Source organism: Anomaloglossus baeobatrachus, chromosome 10 (assembly GCF_048569485.1).
Source record: "Anomaloglossus baeobatrachus isolate aAnoBae1 chromosome 10, aAnoBae1.hap1, whole genome shotgun sequence".
In the NCBI taxonomy this organism is placed as follows: Eukaryota; Metazoa; Chordata; class Amphibia; order Anura; family Aromobatidae; genus Anomaloglossus; species Anomaloglossus baeobatrachus.
This window is the reverse complement of record NC_134362.1, coordinates 169,318,397-169,339,205: the sequence shown is the minus strand read 5'-3', so window position 1 is coordinate 169,339,205 and position 20,809 is coordinate 169,318,397. Positions and strand designations below refer to the sequence as shown.

Below are 20,809 nucleotides of genomic sequence, written 5' to 3'. Positions count from 1 at the left end.
TGCACTTGATAGTGTTTGGTAAACGTGTGCAGACTCGACCAGGTAGCCGCCTGGCACACTTGCTGAGCCGTAGCCTGATGCCGCAATGCCCAGGACGCACCCACGGCTCTGGTAGAATGGGCCTTCAGTCCAGATGGAATCGGAAGCCCAGCAGAACGGTATGTGTGAAGAATTGGTTCCTTGATCCACCGCGCCAGGGTGGATTTGGAAGCTTGCGATCCCTTATGCTGACCAGCGACTAGGACAAAGAGCGCATCAGAACGGCGTAGAGCCGCCGTGCGAGAAATGTAAATCCTGAGTGCTCTCACCAGGTCCAACAGATGTAAACCCTTTTCAAATTGGTGAACTGGATGCGGACACAAAGATGGTAAAGTGATATCCTGATTGAGATGAAAGGAAGAAACCACCTTGGGAGAAAACTCTGGAATTGGACGCAGTACTACCTTGTCTTGGTGAAACACCAGGAAGGGAGATTTGCAAGATAACGCCGCTAGCTCGGACACTCTTCGAAGAGACGTGACCGCCACAAGAAAAACTACCTTTTGTGAAAGCCGAGAAAGGGGAACCTCTTTCAAAGGCTCGAAAGGCGGCTTCTGGAGAGCAATGAGAACCTTGTTCAGATCCCAGGGTTCCAATGGCCGTCTGTAAGGAGGAACAATATGACAAACTCCTTGGAGAAACGTGCGTACTTTAGAAAGCTGTGCCAAGCGCTTCTGAAAGAATACGGATAGCGCGGAGACTTGACCCTTAAGAGAGCTAAGCGACAAACCTTTTTCCAACCCAGACTGCAGGAAGGAAAGAAAAGTTGGCAATGCAAATGGCCAGGGAGAAACCCCTTGAGCCACGCACCACGCTAAGAATATCTTCCACGTTCTGTGATAGATCTTAGCTGAGGATGGTTTTCTAGCCTGTCTCATTGTGGCAACAACTTCATGAGATAAACCTGAGGCCGCTAGGATCCAGGACTCAATGGCCACACAGTCAGGTTCAGGGCCGCAGAATTCAGATGGAAAAACGGCCCTTGAGACAGCAAATCTGGACGGTTTGGTAGTGTCCACGGTTGGCCTACCGTGAGATGCGACAGATCCGGGTACCACGACCTTCTTGGCCAATCTGGAGCGACGAGTATGGCTCGATGGCAGTCGGACCTGATTTTCCGGAGCACTCTGGGTAACAATGCTAGAGGTGGGAACACATAGGGGAGTCGGAATTGCGACCAATCCTGAACCAAGGCGTCTGCCGCCAGTGCTCGGTGATCGTGAGACCGTGCTATGAAAACTGGGACCTTGTTGTTGTGCCGTGACGCCATCAGATCGACGTCCGGCGTCCCCCAGCGGCAACAGATCTGCTGAAACACGTCCGGGTGAAGGGACCATTCTCCTGCGTCCATGCCCTGGCGACTGAGAAAGTCTGCTTCCCAGTTTTCCACGCCTGGGATGTGAACTGCGGATATGGTGGACGCTCTGCTTTCCACCCACGTCAAAATCCGATGGACTTCTTGAAACGCTTGGCGACTGCGTGTTCCCCCTTGGTGGTTGATGTACGCCACCGCCGTGGAGTTGTCCGACTGAATCCGAATCTGCTTGCCTTCCAGCCATTGTTGGAAGGCTCGCAGGGCAAGATAGATTGCTCTGATTTCCAGAACATTGATCTGCAGGGTGGACTCTTCCAGAGTCCACATCCCCTGAGCCCTGTGGTGGAGATACACCGCTCCCCACCCTGATAGGCTCGCATCCGTCGTGACCACTGCCCAGGACGGGGGAAGGAATGACTTTCCCTGTGACAATGAGGTGGGGAGAAGCCACCAACGCAGAGAGTCCTTGGCAGTCTGAGAGAGGGAGACAGTCCTGTCGAGGGACGTCGATTTCCCGTCCCATTGGCATAGAATGTCCCATTGTAGAGGGCGCAGATGAAACTGCGCGAACGGGACTGCCTCCATTGCTGCTACCATCTTTCCTAGGAAATGCATGAGGCGCCTCAGTGAGTGCGACTGGCTCTGAAGGAGAGATTGCACTCCAGTCCGTAGCGAGCACTGCTTGTCCAGTGGAAGCTTCACTATCGCTGAGAGAGTATGAAACTCCATGCCAAGATAAGTCAGAGATTGGGTCGGGGTTAGATGAGACTTTGGAAAGTTGATAATCCACCCGAAACTCTGGAGAGTGTCTAGTGCCACCTTCAGACTGTGTTGGCATGCCTCTTGAGAGGGTGCCTTTATAAGCAGGTCGTCTAGATACGGGATGACCGAGTGACCCTGCGAGTGCAGAACAGCTACTACTGCTGCCATGACCTTGGTGAAGACCCGGGGGGCTGTTGCCAGACCGAAAGGTAACGCTACGAACTGCAGGTGTTCGTCGTGTATGACGAAGCGTAGGAAACGCTGATGCTCTGGTGCGATCGGCACGTGGAGATACGCATCTTTGATATCTATTGATGCTAGAAAATCTCCTTGAGACATTGAGGCTATGACGGAGCGTAGGGATTCCATCCGGAACCTCCTGACTTTTACGTGTCTGTTGAGCAACTTTAGATCCAGGACGGGCCGATACGATCCGTCCTTTTTTGGGACCACAAACAGATTGGAGTAAAAACCGTGACCTTGTTCCTGAAGAGGGACGGAGGTCACCACTCCTTCCGCTTTTAGAGCGGCCACCGCCTGCAACAGAGCATCGGCTCGGTCTGGTGGGGGAGAAGTTCTGAAGAAACGAGTTGGCGGACGAGAACTGAACTCTATCCTGTACCCGTGAGACAGAATATCCCTCACCCAACGGTCTTTGACGTGTGACAGCCAGATGTCGCCAAAGTGGGAAAGCCTCCCACCGACCGCGGGTGCGGGAATCGGAGACCTCAAGTCAGGAGGACGCCGTCTTGGCAACGGTTCCTCCGGCTGCCCTTTTTGGGCGTGACTGAGACCTCCAAGAATCTGAGCGTCTCTGGTCCTTTTGAGTCTTTTTTGACGAGGTGAATTGGGACCTGCCCGGTCCTCGAAAGGACCGATAACCAGACTGACCCTTCCTCTGTTGGGGTCTGTTTTGTCTGTGTTGCGGTAAGGATGAGTCCTTACCCTTGGAGTGTTTGATGATTTCATCCAAACGCTCTCCAAACAATCGGTCACGAGAAAAAGGCAAATTGGTTAAGCACTTCTTGGAATGAGAATCTGCTTTCCAATGTCTCAACCACAGGGCCCTACGCAAAACAACGGAGTTGGCTGACGCCACTGCCGTGCGGCTTGTAGCGTCAAGAACAGCATTAATCGCGTACGACGCGAATGCCGCCATTTGCGAGGTCAATGGTGCTACCTGCGGGGCAAATGCCCGTGTGACGGAGTCAACTCGCGCAAGCCCGGCTGAGATAGCTTGGAGTGCCCATACGGCTGCAAAAGAAGGCGCCAATGACGCTCCAATCGCTTCATAGATGGATTTCAGCCAGAGCTCCATCTGCCTGTCAGTGGCATCTTTAAGTGCCGCTCCATCTTCAACTGCAACCAAGGATCTAGCTGCAAGCCTGGAAATTGGAGGATCCACTTTTGGACACTGGGTCCAACCCTTGACCACCTCAGGGGGAAAAGGATAGCGTGTATCTTTAAGCCGTTTAGGAAAACGCCTTTCAGGATAAGCGTGGGGTTTCTGGATTGCGTCTCTAAAGTCAGCGTGGTCCAGAAAAGTGCTTAAAGTACGCTTAGGGTATCTGAAATGGATTCTCTCGTGCTGCGAAGCTGACTCCTCCACAAGAGGAGCTGGTGGGGAAATATTTAACATCTTATTGATGTTAAATATAAGATCATTAACTATGGCGTCACCATCTGGTGTATCTAGATTGAGAGCGGTCCCAGGATCAGAATCCTGATCAGTTACGTCCGCCTCATCACCCATAGATTCATCTCGCTGGGATCCTGACCATTGAGATGAATGTGAAGGCCCGTCATAGCGAGCCCGCTTAGGCTGCCCGGGGCCATCGTCCGAGTCAGAGTCTTCACCCTGAGGTGTATATGCCCGTCCCGGAGCTTGGAGCTGAGGGGGACCAGGGGGCAATGATTGCACAGTGTCCGTGGCCTGAAGTACAGGCCTAGCTCGCAATGTGTCAAGAATTTGTGACATAGTGAGAGACATTCTGTCAGCAAAAGCTGCAAACTCAGTTCCTGTCACCTGGACAGCATTCACAGGTGGTACACCCTGGGTCACGTCCAGCAGAGGTCCCGACTGTGCAAGCGCCGCAGGGGCCGAGCACTGCACACAATGGGGGTCCGTGGAGCCTGCCGGTAGAAAAGTCCCACATGCGGTGCAGGAAGCATATAATGTCTGTGCTTTGGCACCCTTGCGTTTTGCGGACGACATGCTGCTGGCTCTCTGCAATGTGAGAGAGTCTATAGCCAAAGGGCGACCAGCGCTATGCAATACAAAGTATTTGTAGCAACAAAATACTAAGAATAGTACTGGCACAAGAGGGGGTGAGCCCTGAGGGCTGCTTACCGCCCGCTGAATAGCGGGTAAGAGGCTGCAGAATTCCTTGTCTGGGTCTCCCCGGCTCCCCTCTGCAGCTCAGCGTGTCAGCAGGAATGGCTGCCGGCGACTGTGGAGAGGGGCGGTCCGTGGGAGTTCCCAAACAAAAGTGCGGGAAACAGTGTCCCCTCTGTGCCGATTGGGAGGGCTGGAGTATGTAAAAACGACTCCAGCCCTCAGCGCTGATGCACTGGCCAGCGTCCCGCCCCTCTCCTGACTGGCAGGTCTGGGGGCGGGAACGGACGGAAGCAGGCCGCAAAAGCCGGGGACTCGAGTTATCAGCGCGGCCGCCGTAAAAGCGCGGGCCGCGCTGAAGTCCCCGGCGCACCACAAGTGCCAGCCGCGCCGCAGTCCCAGCGGCCGGCATGACCGATTCCTAAACGTGGCCAGCGTCCCGCCCCTCTCCTGACTGGCAGGTCCGGGGGCGGGAACGAACGGAAGCAGGCCGCAAAAGCCGGGGACTCGAGTTATCAGCGCGGCCGCCGTAAAAGCGCGGGCCGCGCTGAAGTCCCCGGCGCACCACAAGTGCCAGCCGCGCCGCAGTCCCAGCGGCCGGCGCGACCGATTCCTGGAAGTGTGCCTGCTTCAGCTAAGCTGAATGAGGCCATGGCACAAGCGCCGTAGCGCAGATGTCCCCCGGCGCACTACAACACCCAGCATGCTGCGGTGTGAGCGCCAAATGCACGGGGACACAGAGTACCTTGAGGAAGCAGGGCCATGTCCCTGATGTACTCCGCTCCATCCAGCATCTTCTCCAGGGGCTGTAGATGGAGCCCGGTCTCAGTGCCTGGAGACCAGTAAATCCCACTTCACCCAGAGCCCTGTAAAAAGGGATGGGGAAGGAATCAGCATGTGGGCTCCTGCCGCCGTACCCGCAATGGGTACCTCAACCTTACAAACACCTCCGACATACAGTGGGGTGAGAAGGGAGCATGCTGGGGACACTATATGTGTCCTCTTTTCTTCCATCCGACATAGTCAGCAGCTGCTGCTGACTAAAAACAATGGAGCTATGCGTGCGTGTCTGACCTCCTTGCGCACAAAGCTAAAACTGAGGAATCTGTACTCCTACGGGAGGGTGTATAGCCAGAAGGGGAGGGGCCTTACACTTTTAAGTGTAGTTCTTTGTGCGGCCTCCAGAGGGCAGTAGCTATACACCCACTGTCTGGGTCTCCCAATTAGGAGCGAAAAAGAAAAGGAGGAAGAAAAAAAGGAGGAAGAAAAAAAGGAGGAAGAAAAAAAGGAGGAAGAAAAAAAGGAGGAAGAAAAAAAGGAGGAAGAAAAAAAGGAGGAAGAAAAAAAGGAGGAAGAAAAAAAGGAGGAAGAAAAAAAGGAGGAAGAAAAAAAGGAGGAAGAAAAAAAGGAGGAAGAAAAAAAGGAGGAAGAAAAAAAGGAGGAAGAAAAAAAGGAGGAAGAAAAAAAGGAGGAAGAAAAAAAGGAGGAAGAAAAAAAGGAGGAAGAAAAAAAGGAGGAAGAAAAAAAGGAGGAAGAAAAAAAGGAGGAAGAAAAAAAGGAGGAAGAAAAAAAGGAGGAAGAAAAAAAGGAGGAAGAAAAAAAAGGAGGAAGAAAAAAAAGGAGGAAGAAAAAAAAGGAGGAAGAAAAAAAAGGAGGAAGAAAAAAAAGGAGGAAGAAAAAAAAAGGAGGAAGAAAAAAAAGGAGGAAGAAAAAAAGGAGGAAGAAAAAAAGGAGGAAGAAAAAAAGGAGGAAGAAAAAAAGGAGGAAGAAAAAAAGGAGGAAGAAAAAAGGAGGAAGAAGAATTTGTTTTTTTTCCCCAAAAATAAGACACTGTCTTACACCCCTTTTTGCCCCCAAAAAAAGAGCTAGGGCTTATTTTCAAGAACATCTAAAGGCTGCTTTATACGCAACGACATCGCTATCGATGTCGCTGGTGAAAGCACCCGCACCCATCGTTTGTGCGTCACAGGCAAATCGTTGCCCATGGCGCACAACATCATTAGTCCCCCGTGACATGGACTTACCTGCCTAGCGACGTCGCTGTGGCCGGCGAACCGCCTCTTCTCTAAGGGGGCGGTTCGTGCAGCGTCACAGCAATGTCACACGGCAGGCGGCCAATAGAAGCGGAGGGGCGGAGACCAGCCGAAGGAAAGACACACCCACCTCTTTGCCAGAGGAGGCAGGTACGGTGATGTTCCTCGTTCCTGGTGTGTCACACATAGCGATGTGTGCTGCCTCAGGAACAACGAACAACCTGCGTCCTGCATGAGCAACGATATTTGGTATTAGAACGACGTGTCAACAATCAAGTGAGTATTCTTGATAGTTAGCGGTCGTTCGTACGTTTCACACGCAACAACGTCACTAACGAGGCCGGATGTGCGTCACGAATTCCGTGACCCCCAACGACATCTCGTTAGCAGTGTTGTTGCGTGTACGGCCCCCTTTAGTTTTAAGGAAACACGGTTGAGGGTAAGTTTACACCCCCCCCCCCAAAAAAAGCAGGTAACCCCCTTCCCCCCCTCTCCCAGGACCTCCTGTGATCTTTGACACACACACACACACACACACACACACACACACACACTAGAAAAATAGGAGTACTAGTGCAGAAAACCAAAGAAAAACTCCTAAAATCAATATTTATTCATGTGCAATATTAAAAATACTTATCATAAAAGCATAATAACTTTTAAATAACTAGATTTTAGACTGGTCACGTGAGGAGAGTGTGAAGAAATGGTAGAGCCGACTAGTGAAAAGGAGTGCTGATTGTCTCTACACTCTGGGTAAAGCAACTTTAGTCGTTGTGATTTTTACCAGGTAGTTGCCCTATAATTATGGGGAATATAGGGAAAGAATATTCTGTCCCTCCCTTTCACCTACCTACCAACGGAGGTGCACCGTAAGGTATTGGGTACCCCCGCTCCACGTTGGCTCTCCCTATTCTATCCCTGCGACCCGTAAGTCGCAAGGAAAGCACCCACCACCAAGAAGAAGGGAATTTTGTTTACTTACCGTAAATTCCTTTTCTTCTAGCTCCAATTGGGAGACCCAGACAGTGGGTGTATAGCTACTGCCCTCTGGAGGCCGCACAAAGAACTACACTTAAAAGTGTAAGGCCCCTCCCCTTCTGGCTATACACCCTCCCGTAGGAGTACAGATTCCTCAGTTTTAGTACCAAAGCAAGAAGGAGGAAAGCCAATAACAGTTTCAAAAACAAATTCAATCCGATAACACGATCGGAGAACTTAAGAAACAACATGAACAACATGTGCACCCGAAAAACGAAACCCTAAGAACAAATAGGGCGGGTGCTGGGTCTCCCAATTGGAGCTAGAAGAAAAGGAATTTACGGTAAGTAAACAAAATTCCCTTCTTCTTTTTCGCTCCTAATTGGGAGACCCAGACAGTGGGACGTCCAAAAGCAGTCCCTGGGTGGGTAAAAAGATACCACATGAACGGGCTGTCAGACAGCCTCTTCCTACAGGTGGGCCACCGCCGCCTGAAGGACCTGTCTACCAAGGCTGGCATCTGCCGAAGCGTAGGTATGCACTTGATAGTGTTTGGTAAACGTGTGCAGACTCGACCAGGTAGCCGCTTGGCACACTTGCTGAGCCGTAGCCTGATGCCGCAATGCCCAGGACGCACCCACGGCTCTGGTAGAATGGGCCTTCAGTCCAGATGGAATCGGAAGCCCAGCAGAACGGTATGTGTGAAGAATTGGTTCCTTGATCCACCGCGCCAGGGTGGATTTGGAAGCTTGCGATCCCTTATGCTGACCAGCGACTAGGACAAAGAGCGCATCAGAACGGCGTAGAGCCGCCGTGCGAGAAATGTAAATCCTGAGTGCTCTCACCAGGTCCAACAGATGTAAACCCTTTTCAAATTGGTGAACTGGATGCGGACACAAAGATGGTAAAGTGATATCCTGATTGAGATGAAAGGAAGAAACCACCTTGGGAGAAAACTCTGGAATTGGACGCAGTACTACCTTGTCTTGGTGAAACACCAGGAAGGGAGATTTGCAAGATAACGCCGCTAGCTCGGACACTCTTCGAAGAGACGTGACCGCCACAAGAAAAACTACCTTTTGTGAAAGCCGAGAAAGGGGAACCTCTTTCAAAGGCTCGAAAGGCGGCTTCTGGAGAGCAATGAGAACCTTGTTCAGATCCCAGGGTTCCAATGGCCGTCTGTAAGGAGGAACGATATGACAAACTCCTTGGAGAAACGTGCGTACTTTAGAAAGCTGTGCCAAGCGCTTCTGAAAGAATACGGATAGCGCGGAGACTTGACCCTTAAGAGAGCTAAGCGACAAACCTTTTTCCAACCCAGACTGCAGGAAGGAAAGAAAAATTGGCAATGCAAATGGCCAGGGAGAAAACCCTTGAGCCAAGCACCACGCTAAGAATATCTTCCACGTTCTGTGATAGATCTTAGCTGAGGATGGTTTTCTAGCCTGTCTCATTGTGGCAACAACTTCATGAGATAAACCTGAGGCCGCTAGGATCCAGGACTCAATGGCCACACAGTCAGGTTCAGGGCCGCAGAATTCAGATGGAAAAACGGCCCTTGAGACAGCAAATCTGGACGGTCTGGTAGTGTCCACGGTTGGCCTACCGTGAGATGCCACAGATCCGGGTACCACGACCTTCTTGGCCAATCTGGAGCGACGAGTATGGCTCGATGGCAGTCGGACCTGATTTTCCGGAGAACTCTGGGTAACAATGCTAGAGGTGGGAACACATAGGGGAGTCGGAATTGCGACCAATCCTGAACCAAGGCGTCTGCCGCCAGTGCTCGGTGATCGTGAGACCGTGCCATGAAAACTGGGACCTTGTTGTTGTGCCGTGACGCCATCAGATCGACGTCCGGCGTCCCCCAGCGGCAACAGATCTGCTGAAACACGTCCGGGTGAAGGGACCATTCTCCTGCGTCCATGCCCTGGCGACTGAGAAAGTCTGCTTCCCAGTTTTCCACGCCTGGGATGTGAACTGCGGATATGGTGGACGCTCTGCTTTCCACCCACGTCAAAATCCGTTGGACTTCTTGAAAAGCTTGGCGACTGCGTGTTCCCCCTTGGTGGTTGATGTACGCCACCGCCGTGGAATTGTCCGACTGAATCCGAATCTGCTTGCCTTCCAGCCATTGTTGGAAGGCTCGCAGGGCAAGATAGATTGCTCTGATTTCCAGAACATTGATCTGCAGGGTGGACTCTTCCAGAGTCCACATCCCCTGAGCCCTGTGGTGGAGATACACCGCTCCCCACCCTGATAGGCTCGCATCCGTCGTGACCACTGCCCAGGACGGGGGAAGGAACGACTTTCCCTGTGACAATGAGGTGGGGAGAAGCCACCAACGCAGAGAGTCCTTGGCAGTCTGAGAGAGGGAGACAGTCCTGTCGAGGGACGTCGATTTCCCGTCCCATTGGCGTAGAATGTCCCATTGTAGAGGGCGCAGATGAAACTGCGCGAACGGGACTGCCTCCATTGCTGCTACCATCTTTCCTAGGAAATGCATGAGGCGCCTCAGTGAGTGCGACTGGCTCTGAAGGAGAGATTGCACTCCAGTCCGTAGCGAGCACTGCTTGTCCAGTGGAAGCTTCACTATCGCTGAGAGAGTATGAAACTCCATGCCAAGATAAGTCAGAGATTGGGTCGAGGTTAGATGAGACTTTGGAAAGTTGATAATCCACCCGAAACTCTGGAGAGTGTCTAGTGCCACCTTCAGACTGTGTTGGCATGCCTCTTGAGAGGGTGCCTTTATAAGCAGGTCGTCTAGATACGGGATGACCGAGTGACCCTGCGAGTGCAGAACAGCTACTACTGCTGCCATGACCTTGGTGAAGACCCGGGGGGCTGTTGCCAGACCGAAAGGTAACGCTACGAACTGCAGGTGTTCGTCGTGTATGACGAAGCGTAGGAAACGCTGATGCTCTGGTGCGATCGGCACGTGGAGATACGCATCTTTGATATCTATTGATGCTAGAAAATCTCCTTGAGACATTGAGGCTATGACGGAGCGTAGGGATTCCATCCGGAACCTCCTGACTTTTACGTGTCTGTTGAGCAACTTTAGATCCAGGACGGGCCGATACGATCCGTCCTTTTTTTGGGACCACAAACAGATTGGAGTAAAAACCGTGACCTTGTTCCTGAAGAGGGACGGAGGTCACCACTCCTTCCGCCTTTAGAGCGGCCACCGCCTGCAACAGAGCATCGGCTCGGTCTGGTGGTGGAGAAGTTCTGAAGAAACGAGTTGGCGGACGAGAACTGAACTCTATCCTGTACCCGTGAGACAGAATATCCCTCACCCAACGGTCTTTGACGTGTGACAGCCAGATGTCGCCAAAGTGGGAAAGCCTCCCACCGACCGCGGGTGTGGGAATCGGAGACCGCAAGTCAGGAGGACGCCGTCTTGGCAACGGTTCCTCCGGCTGTCCTTTTTGGGCGTGACTGAGACCTCCAAGAATCTGAGCGTCTCTGGTCTTTTTGAGTCTTTTTTGACGAGGCGAATTGGGACCTGCCCGGTCCTCGAAAGGACCGATAACCAGACTGACCCTTCCTCTGTTGGGGTCTGTTTTGTCTGTGTTGCGGTAAGGATGAGTCCTTACCCTTGGAGTGTTTGATGATTTCATCCAAACGCTCTCCAAACAATCGGTCACGAGAAAAAGGCAAATTGGTTAAGCACTTCTTGGAATGAGAATCTGCTTTCCAATGTCTCAACCACAGGGCCCTACGCAAAACAACGGAGTTGGCTGACGCCACTGCCGTGCGGCTTGTAGCGTCAAGAACAGCATTAATCGCGTACGACGCGAATGCCGCCATTTGCGAGGTCAATGGTGCTACCTGCGGGGCAAATGCACGTGTGACGGAGTCAACTCGCGCAAGCCCGGCTGAGATAGCTTGGAGTGCCCATACGGCTGCAAAAGAAGGCGCTAATGACGCTCCAATCGCTTCATAGATGGATTTCAGCCAGAGCTCCATCTGCCTGTCAGTGGCATCTTTAAGTGCCGCTCCATCTTCAACTGCAACCAAGGATCTAGCTGCAAGCCTGGAAATTGGAGGATCCACTTTTGGACACTGGGTCCAACCCTTGACCACCTCAGGGGGAAAAGGATAGCGTGTATCTTTAAGCCGTTTAGGAAAACGCCTTTCAGGATAAGCGTGGGGTTTCTGGATTGCGTCTCTAAAGTCAGCGTGGTCCAGAAAAGTGCTTAAAGTACGCTTAGGGTATCTGAAATGGATTCTCTCGTGCTGCGAAGCTGACTCCTCCACAAGAGGAGCTGGTGGGGAAATATTTAACATCTTATTGATGTTAAATATAAGATCATTAACTATGGCGTCACCATCTGGTGTATCTAGATTGAGAGCGGTCCCAGGATCAGAATCCTGATCAGTTACGTCCGCCTCATCACCCATAGATTCATCTCGCTGGGATCCTGACCATTGAGATGAATGTGAAGGCCCGTCATAGCGAGCCCGCTTAGGCTGCCCGGGGCCATCGTCCGAGTCAGAGTCTTCACCCTGAGGTGTATATGCCCGTCCCGGAGCTTGGAGCTGAGGGGGACCAGGGGGCAATGATTGCACAGTGTCCGTGGCCTGAAGTACAGGCCTAGCTCGCAATGTGTCAAGAATTTGTGACATAGTGAGAGACATTCTGTCAGCAAAAGCTGCAAACTCAGTTCCTGTCACCTGGACAGCATTCACAGGTGGTACACCCTGGGTCACGTCCAGCAGAGGTCCCGACTGTGCAAGCGCCGCAGGGGCCGAGCACTGCACACAATGGGGGTCCGTGGAGCCTGCCGGTAGAAAAGTCCCACATGCGGTGCAGGAAGCATATAATGTCTGTGCCTTGGCACCCTTGCGTTTTACGGACGACATGCTGCTGGCTCTCTGCAATGTGAGAGAGTCTATAGCCAAAGGGCGACCAGCGCTATGCAATACAAAGTATTTGTAGAAACAAAATACTAAGAATACTACTGGCACAAGAGGGGGTGAGCCCTGAGGGCTGCTTACCGCCCGCTGAATAGCGGGTAAGAGGCTGCAGAATTCCTTGTCTGGGTCTCCCCGGCTCCCCTCTGCAGCTCAGCGTGTCAGCAGGAATGGCTGCCGGCGTCTGTGGAGAGGGGCGGTCCGTGGGAGTTCCCAAACAAAAGTGCGGGAAACAGTGTCCCCTCTGTGCCGATTGTGAGGGCTGGAGTATGTAAAAACGACTCCAGCCCTCAGCGCTGATGCACTGGCCAGCGTCCCGCCCCTCTCCTGACTGGCAGGTCTGGGGGCGGGAACGAACGGAAGCAGGCCGCAAAAGCCGGGGACTCGAGTTATCAGCGCGGCCGCCGTAAAAGCGCGGGCCGCGCTGAAGTCCCCGGCGCACCACAAGTGCCAGCCGCGCCGCAGTCCCAGCGGCCGGCATGACCGATTCCTAGACGTGGCCAGCGTCCCGCCCCTCTCCTGACTGGCAGGTCCGGGGGCGGGAACGAACGGAAGCAGGCCGCAAAAGCCGGGGACTCGAGTTATCAGCGCGGCCGCCGTAAAAGCGCGGGCCGCGCTGAAGTCCCCGGCGCACCACAAGTGCCAGCCGCGCCGCAGTCCCAGCGGCCGGCGCGACCGATTCCTAGAAGTGTGCCTGCTTCGGCGAAGCTGAATGAGGCCATGGCACAAGCGCCGTAGCGCTGATGTCCCCCGGCGCACTACAACACCCAGCATGCTGCGGTGTGAGCGCCAAATGCACGGGGACACAGAGTACCTTGAGGAAGCAGGGCCATGTCCCTGATGTACTCCGCTCCATCCAGCATCTTCTCCAGGGGCTGTAGATGGAGCACGGTCTCAGTGCCTGGAGACCAGTAAATCCCACTTCACCCAGAGCCCTGTAAAAAGGGATGGGGAAGGAATCAGCATGTGGGCTCCTGCCGCCGTACCCGCAATGGGTACCTCAACCTTACAAACACCTCCGACATACAGTGGGGTGAGAAGGGAGCATGCTGGGAGCCCTGTATGGGCCCTCTTTTCTTCCATCCGACATAGTCAGCAGCTGCTGCTGACTAAAAACAATGGAGCTATGCGTGCGTGTCTGACCTCCTTGCGCACAAAGCTAAAACTGAGGAATCCGTACTCCTACGGGAGGGTGTATAGCCAGAAGGGGAGGGGCCTTACACTTTTAAGTGTAGTTCTTTGTGCGGCCTCCAGAGGGCAGTAGCTATACACCCACTGTCTGGGTCTCCCAATTAGGAGCGAAAAAGAAATAGATTAGTGCAAGTAGTCACAGGTCATTACCAAGATCTGGCTGCCATAGAAAATGGCACCCAAAATGTAACCGTACAATTACCGTATATGCCGGCGTATAAGACGACTGGGCGTATAAGACGACCCCCAACTTCTGCCCTAAAAATATAGAATTTGGGATAAACTCACTGTATAAGACTACCCCGCTCCAAAGTCCCACCCTGCCTTACTTTCGGGGGAGGCCTTACATTGGAGAAAAAAAAAATTTCAACAACATCCCCTGCAGCCTCCCCATTGTTTCACAGTCCGGCATCCACCCCATCCTCCCCCCTGCAGCCTCCCTATTGTTTCACAGTCCGGCATCCACCCCATCCTCCCCCCTGCAGCCTCCCCATTGTTTCACAGTCCGGCATCCACCCCATCCTCCCCCCTGCAGCCTCCCCATACAGTGGTTCTGCCCCCCACTCTGCCACCACACACACTGACACATATGGTACCGGTACAGCCCCACACGGCACCCACACACATATCGTACCGGTACCGTACACACACACACACACACACACACACACACACACACACACACACTGACACATACAGCCCCATACGGCACCCATACACATACCGTACACATACCGTACACACACACACACACACACAGAGTTTCGGAACTTACCGTTACTTTCCTTCTGTTTCGATCTCCTCTGCGGTGCCGGGCTGACGATTCAGATGCCGGGGACGCTGGACCAATCGGAGCGAGCCTGCAGGCGGTGACGTCGCGGCTGATTCGGCCAATCAGCTGCGAGCCGGCTGACTGGCCAATCACAGCTCGAGCTGATGGCCAGCAGGGAGCCTGTGACGAACAGGCTGATCGGCCAATCAGCATCGAGCAGGAAGAGCGTTGATGGAGCGAGGGAACAGCGGCAGCGGTAAGTTCCTGTACTTTCCCCAGGGACCCCACCCATATGCGGCCATACTGTCCCCAGTGACCCCACTCATATGCGGCCTTACATTCCCCGGGCCTCCCCGCTACCCTGCCTTACAATCGGGGGGTGCCCTACATTGGCGAAACCCCCACCCTGCCTTACTTTCGGGGGGGTCCTACTTTCGGGGAATGTATATCCGGCGTATAAGACGACCCCCCACTGTAGCCGTTATTTTAAGGGGGTAAAAAGTCGTCTTATACGCCAGTATATACGGTATATATTTTCCTGCACAGACATACAAAAAATGATGCTTATTAATATAATCACATCAGACCTGGAAATAAATGGATAGTAAATCTTTACTAGAGTCTGGTTGTCATAAATATGACAGCCATGATGAAACTGTACATATGTATGTTCCTGCACAGTCATACACAAGGTGATATTAGTTAGTATAATAACATGGAATCTAAGATAGATAATACAGGTACCGCTCTGTAGATGGTGCTTTGGGGTCACTGTGCCTGTACCGCCAGCGGTCATCGCATGTCAGACGACTTGCCCCCTACTAAAGGCCACTGATGTCGCTCTGATGTCACTAGGAATGCTAAATTAACTAAGAAAGAAATCTGATGGATCGGACATGAAATCTTTAGTTCTTCCCCTGATGAACCCCTAAGATAAATATAGGGGGGAAACGCGTCGGGACTTGCTATTGGTTGATCCTAGCAGATAAGTCATCCATGCTGGGATTCTCTACTATTATCTATGTTAGAGTCCATGTTAATTAATATCACTTTGCGTATGACTGTGCAGGAACATACATACGTACAGTTTCATCACGGCTGTCATATTTATGACAACCAGACTCTAGTAAAGATTTACTATCTATGTATTTCCAGGTCTGATGTGATTATATTAATAAGCATCATTTTTCTTTTGACTGTGCAGGAAAATACATAACTGCGCGGTTATATTTTGGGTGTCATTTTTATGGCAGCCAGATCATGGTAATGACCTGTGACTACTTGCACTAACCTATTTCTTGGTGGTGGGTGCTTTCCTTGTGACTTACGGGTCGCAGGGATAGAATAGGGAGAGCCGACGTGGAGCGGGGGGTACCCAATACCTTACGGTGCACCTCCGTTGGTAGGTAGGTGAAAGGGAGGGACAGAATATTCTTTCCCTATAATTATAGGGCAACTACCTGGTAAAAACTACAACGACTATAGTTGCTTTACCCAGAGTGTAGAGACAATCAGCACTCCTTTTCACTAGTTGGCTCTACCATTTCTTCACACTCGCCTCATGTGACCAGTCTACAATCTAGTTATTTAAAAGTTATTATGCGTTTATGATAAAAAGTATTTTTAATATTGTATATTAATAAATATTGATTTTAGGAGTTTTCTTTGGACACACACACACACACACACACACACACACACACTTCCGGTCAGTAGGGTAAGATGGGACGCAGTGCAGTGGAGCACACAGACTCTACGGTGGAATGCATTGATGCGTTCCACTGCAGGTTCGCGATGCGTTTCATCTCACCGTGTCCCATCTTCCCCTGCCGGTCAGAAGCAATCGGTATTGCAGGATGTGGTGTGTGCGATCTGCTGTGTGTGGCTGTGCGTTCTACTGCAAGTACTCCTATTCAGCATCTGGTGAGTATGATTGCGGGGTGTTGTCTTCTCTCTTTTAGGGGTATCTGGTTTCTTTAATGAAGGCACCGACACTTCATTATTGAACCACGACTAGGGATTATTTTTGGGGTTCATATTAGGGCTTATATTTAAGACTTACATCGTAAATGCTGAAAATTCCTGCTAGTGCTTTTTTTTTGGGGGGGAGGGGGGGGGGGCTTATTTTTGGAAAAACCGGGTACTTTTTCTAGGCTACGTTGGTGGTCAGATCTAAAAACACATTACATTAAACTGCACTGCTCAATGTGTAGCAGACGCTGCAGAGTACTGTGGATCAGCACCTTTACAAGAGGTTCTGCAGCAGCAGGCAGTGGCCTCTACACACTGAATGGAGCTGAGCAGCGCAACTCCATAGAGCGCATCCCCCTCTGAACAAACCTCCATGGCCATGCATTACACAGACAGCCTATAGATTAGAATTGTATAGATGTAATGCTTCATTTCCCCTGTGGAGGCGCTGCAGAAAAATGGAGATTGATAGAGCACAGAGGGTCATGGACAGAAAATAAAATATAATAATAATAAATATTATATTAATAATATTATTATTAATGCATTTTATTATTATTTGCTACAAAAGAGGATCGTCCAAAGACAACATTCCCCTTAGGCTGGAAGCACACATCAATTTTTTTTCCTTGGTCCCCCCCCCCCGACAAAAGAAAGGAAAAAAAAAAAAATATTTAAAGCAAAAAAATTCTTTTCAATATAAACGGAGTTTACCAACCTAAGGATTTGCTGGTGGCACTGCGAGATCTTCTTCAAAAACTTGTGAAACACAATGTCTTGCCTCAGCCGGTCACACTTCTCATATTTTTCGCCTTCTCCTCCTCCGTCACAGCTGGAAAAGAAAAGGATTTGTCTTAGATAAATGTATAAACTCTAGACACATCTATAGACACGCCACAGCAAAGAAAATTCCTCAAGTGTTGGGTTTTATTAAGGAAATTAACAAATAAGGAGTATACTGTATAGACATGGTGAGGTGTCCTGTGACCATGACAACCAAGATGGCCGCCAATATAGCTCCCATTCCTCAGATCTGTAAAGACAGACACGCTCACTGTTAGGGAGGATTGGATTATGGTGCCTATAATTTCTTCTCACCTCTCCAGGTCCGCCATTACAGCCTCTTGTTTCTCGTAATCTTTAAGGAGGCGACGTGCATGATGCAGATCCACGTCCCAGGCACAATCCTCCTCCTCAGCTACGGCTATGTAATAAGGTCTGAAGATGGAGTCACCAGGCTGTAATGTCTCTGCCGGGTCAGCGAGGGAGAGGTTCTGGAGCTGTGCCGTCCAGTCTGTGGGCACTGGGACCACCGGGCAGCAGGAAGCCTGAGACTCATTAGGGGGACATTTTACTTCTTCCTCATCAAACCCCCAATCATCAGCATTTTCACACCAGTCTGCAGCTGCCATCTTGTCTTCCTGTGTAGAAAAAAAACAAATTAACAACGGTGGACTCGTGGGAATGTCATGCAACGGATATAGATGAAGAGCTGTTTATATACCTGTTTCGGTATGGCCTGTGTGACCGCTGGGTGATGGGTCTCCAGGCACTGCGATCGCAACGCCACCCAACTGTACAAGAGACACAAATTAAATCACACAACAGCAAAAAAAAAAAAAAAAAAAAAAAAATAATAATTTTATTAAAATTATATTTTATTAATAAATTTAAATATAATGTTTTAAAAAAAAACAACCTATAGATTCAAATTAAAAACTTACATATATTTTGATATATTTTAATAATTATATCTAATCGTTTAAATGATTTATATAAATTATCAATATTATGCAAATACATACATAATATTATGCAGGGATACCCATGTATTGCCTGTAGAGGGTTCCGTTAATGCACAGGGTAACGCGGTAAAGACCCCAACCAAGGGCCAACATGAATATTAGGCCAAAACGGAAGCGGAGAGATGCCCAATTACATCACACGCCCTGCGCCGACATCTAAAGTCCTGGTTGGGACACATAGGGTTAAGAGCTGATCGCTTTTGGTTTTAGGCCATGTACCTACATGGTGTACACGCTGATTTTTGCCTGCTGTAATTTTGGTGCAGAAAATTTGCTGTATTTAACAGTTCAAGCAAAGTGGATGTAATGGGAACATGGCCTTAACCTTATCCATAGAGTCACTATATACCGTATTTTTCGGACTATAAGACGCATCGGACTATAAGACGCACCCTGGTTTTAGAGGAGGAAAATAGGAAAATAAAATTTTAAGCAAAAAAAATGTGATCATGACACACTTATGGGGCGAGGATATGTTGCTGACACTGTTATGGGACTAATGTCCCCAAATTCTCTACTAAAAAAGGTACCCCATCCTGGTACTGATCCTCCTGCCTTTTGTATGATCCCCATCCTTGTATACATGTTCCTCATCCTGGTATAGCCCCCATCCTGCTATATACCGCCGTCCTGGTATAGCCCCCATCCTGCTATATACCGCCATCCTTGTATGGGCCCCCATCCATCCTGCCCTATGCCCCCCATCCATCCTGCCCTATGCCCCCCATCCATCCTGCCCTATGCCCCCCATCCATCCTGCCCTATGCCCCCCCATCCATCCTGCCCTATGGTCTGCATCTTGTGGCACACAATAAAAATAAACGTTTATACTCACCTTTCCTCCTGTAAGTGTCGGCAGCAGCGCCGCTGATCTGTGTGGAGCAGTCACCGTTGTCTGCAGCACCACAATCTCCTCCTGTCTGCCTGTCAGCTGACCTGTGTGGAGACGAGCGGTGCGCACAGGGATGGCGTCATACCTGTGCTCACCGCTCTCTACACAGATCAGCGGCCGGCAGACAGGGAGACATCGCGATGCTGCAGAAAACAGTGACGGGTGCGTATACTTATTCACTGTCCCCCGCACTGATGATGATGATGATGATGATGCGCGGGGGGCAGTGAATGCAGCCGCACATGATCACTCCAGGTTGTAGTTGCCAGGGGTGATCATGCGGGCCGGCTGTTAATTATACGTGCACCCCCACCCATCTTCCCGCCCACCTGTCAGCGCCGGCTTCAGCGCTGAGGGATGATAGGTGGGAGGATGGGCGTGCATATGAAATGAGCGGGGCCACGTGGTCACGGCAGGTGCTGCTACAGCCTGCTCATGCCCCCGATGACCCGCTCCACTGCAGCACCCTCATTCCCCGCAGCCTTACATTCAGACTATAAACACGCACCCCCCCCCCCACTTTCCCCCAACATTCGAGGGGAAAAAAAAAAAGTGCGTCTGAGGCTACATGCGCACGCTGCTTCTTTTTCGTGTTCACAAACTGCAGCCAAAACTGCACCTTGTCAGAGAGCCTGGAAATGTCACAAAAAATGAAGGTGCTTTTTTGGTGCATTTTTGCTGCTTTTTTGGTGCGTTTTTTGGCTGCAGTTTTGTCAACAATTGTTTCATGTATTTTTCAGTTCAAACAAGCCCATAAAGCTTGTTGAATTGAAAAAAAAAAAAATTAGAAATGAAGGGAATTTTGTTTACTTACCGTAAATTCCTTTTCTTCTAGCTCCAATTGGGAGACCCAGACAGTGGGTGTATAGCTACTGCCCTCTGGAGGCCGCACAAAGAACTACACTTAAAAGTGTAAGGCCCCTCCCCTTCTGGCTATACACCCTCCCGTAGGAGTACAGATTCCTCAGTTTTAGTACCAAAGCAAGAAGGAGGAAAGCCAATAACAGTTTCAAAAACAAATTCAATCCGATAACACGATCGGAGAACTTAAGAAACAACATGAACAACATGTGCACCCGAAAAACGAAACCCTAAGAACAAATAGGGCGGGTGCTGGGTCTCCCAATTGGAGCTAGAAGAAAAGGAATTTACGGTAAGTAAACAAAATTCCCTTCTTCTTTTTCGCTCCTAATTGGGAGACCCAGACAGTGGGACGTCCAAAAGCAGTCCCTGGGTGGGTAAAAAGATACCACATGAACGGGCTGTCAGACAGCCTCTTCCTACAGGTGGGCCACCGCCGCCTGAAGGACCTGTCTACCTAGGCTGGCATCTGCCGAAGCGTAGGTATGCACTTGATAGTGTTTGGTAAACGTGTGCAGACTCGACCAGGTAGCCGCTTGGCACACTTGCTGAGCCGTAGCCTGATGCCGCAATGCCCAGGACGCACCCACGGCTCTGGTAGAATGGGCCTTCAGTCCAGATGGAATCGGAAGCCCAGCAGAACGGTATGTGTGAAGAATTGGTTCCTTGATCCACCGCGCCAGGGTGGATTTGGAAGCTTGCGATCCCTTATGCTGACCAGCGACTAGGACAAAGAGCGCATCAGAACGGCGTAGAGCCGCCGTGCGAGAAATGTAAATCCTGAGTGCTCTCACCAGGTCCAACAGATGTAAACCCTTTTCAAATTGGTGAACTGGATGCGGACACAAAGATGGTAAAGTGATATCCTGATTGAGATGAAAGGAAGAAACCACCTTGGGAGAAAACTCTGGAATTGGACGCAGTACTACCTT

The 20,809-nt window shown here is 50.8% G+C and overlaps 1 protein-coding gene across 2 annotated transcripts in view; it reads right to left on the bottom strand.

Moving 5' to 3' along the window:
* PDCD2L (programmed cell death 2 like) overlaps nt 1-20,809 on the bottom strand; it is a 44,106-nt gene that overhangs the window by 3,141 nt on the left and 20,156 nt on the right. For both annotated transcript variants that reach the window (XM_075325816.1, XM_075325815.1), the window contains exons 4-6: nt 17,824-17,893; nt 17,418-17,740; nt 17,038-17,151 (exon numbers count right to left, since the gene is read on the bottom strand). In XM_075325816.1, coding sequence (XP_075181931.1) covers nt 17,038-17,151; nt 17,418-17,740; nt 17,824-17,893 — 507 coding nt within the window. The remainder of the gene's footprint in view (nt 1-17,037; nt 17,152-17,417; nt 17,741-17,823; nt 17,894-20,809) is intronic.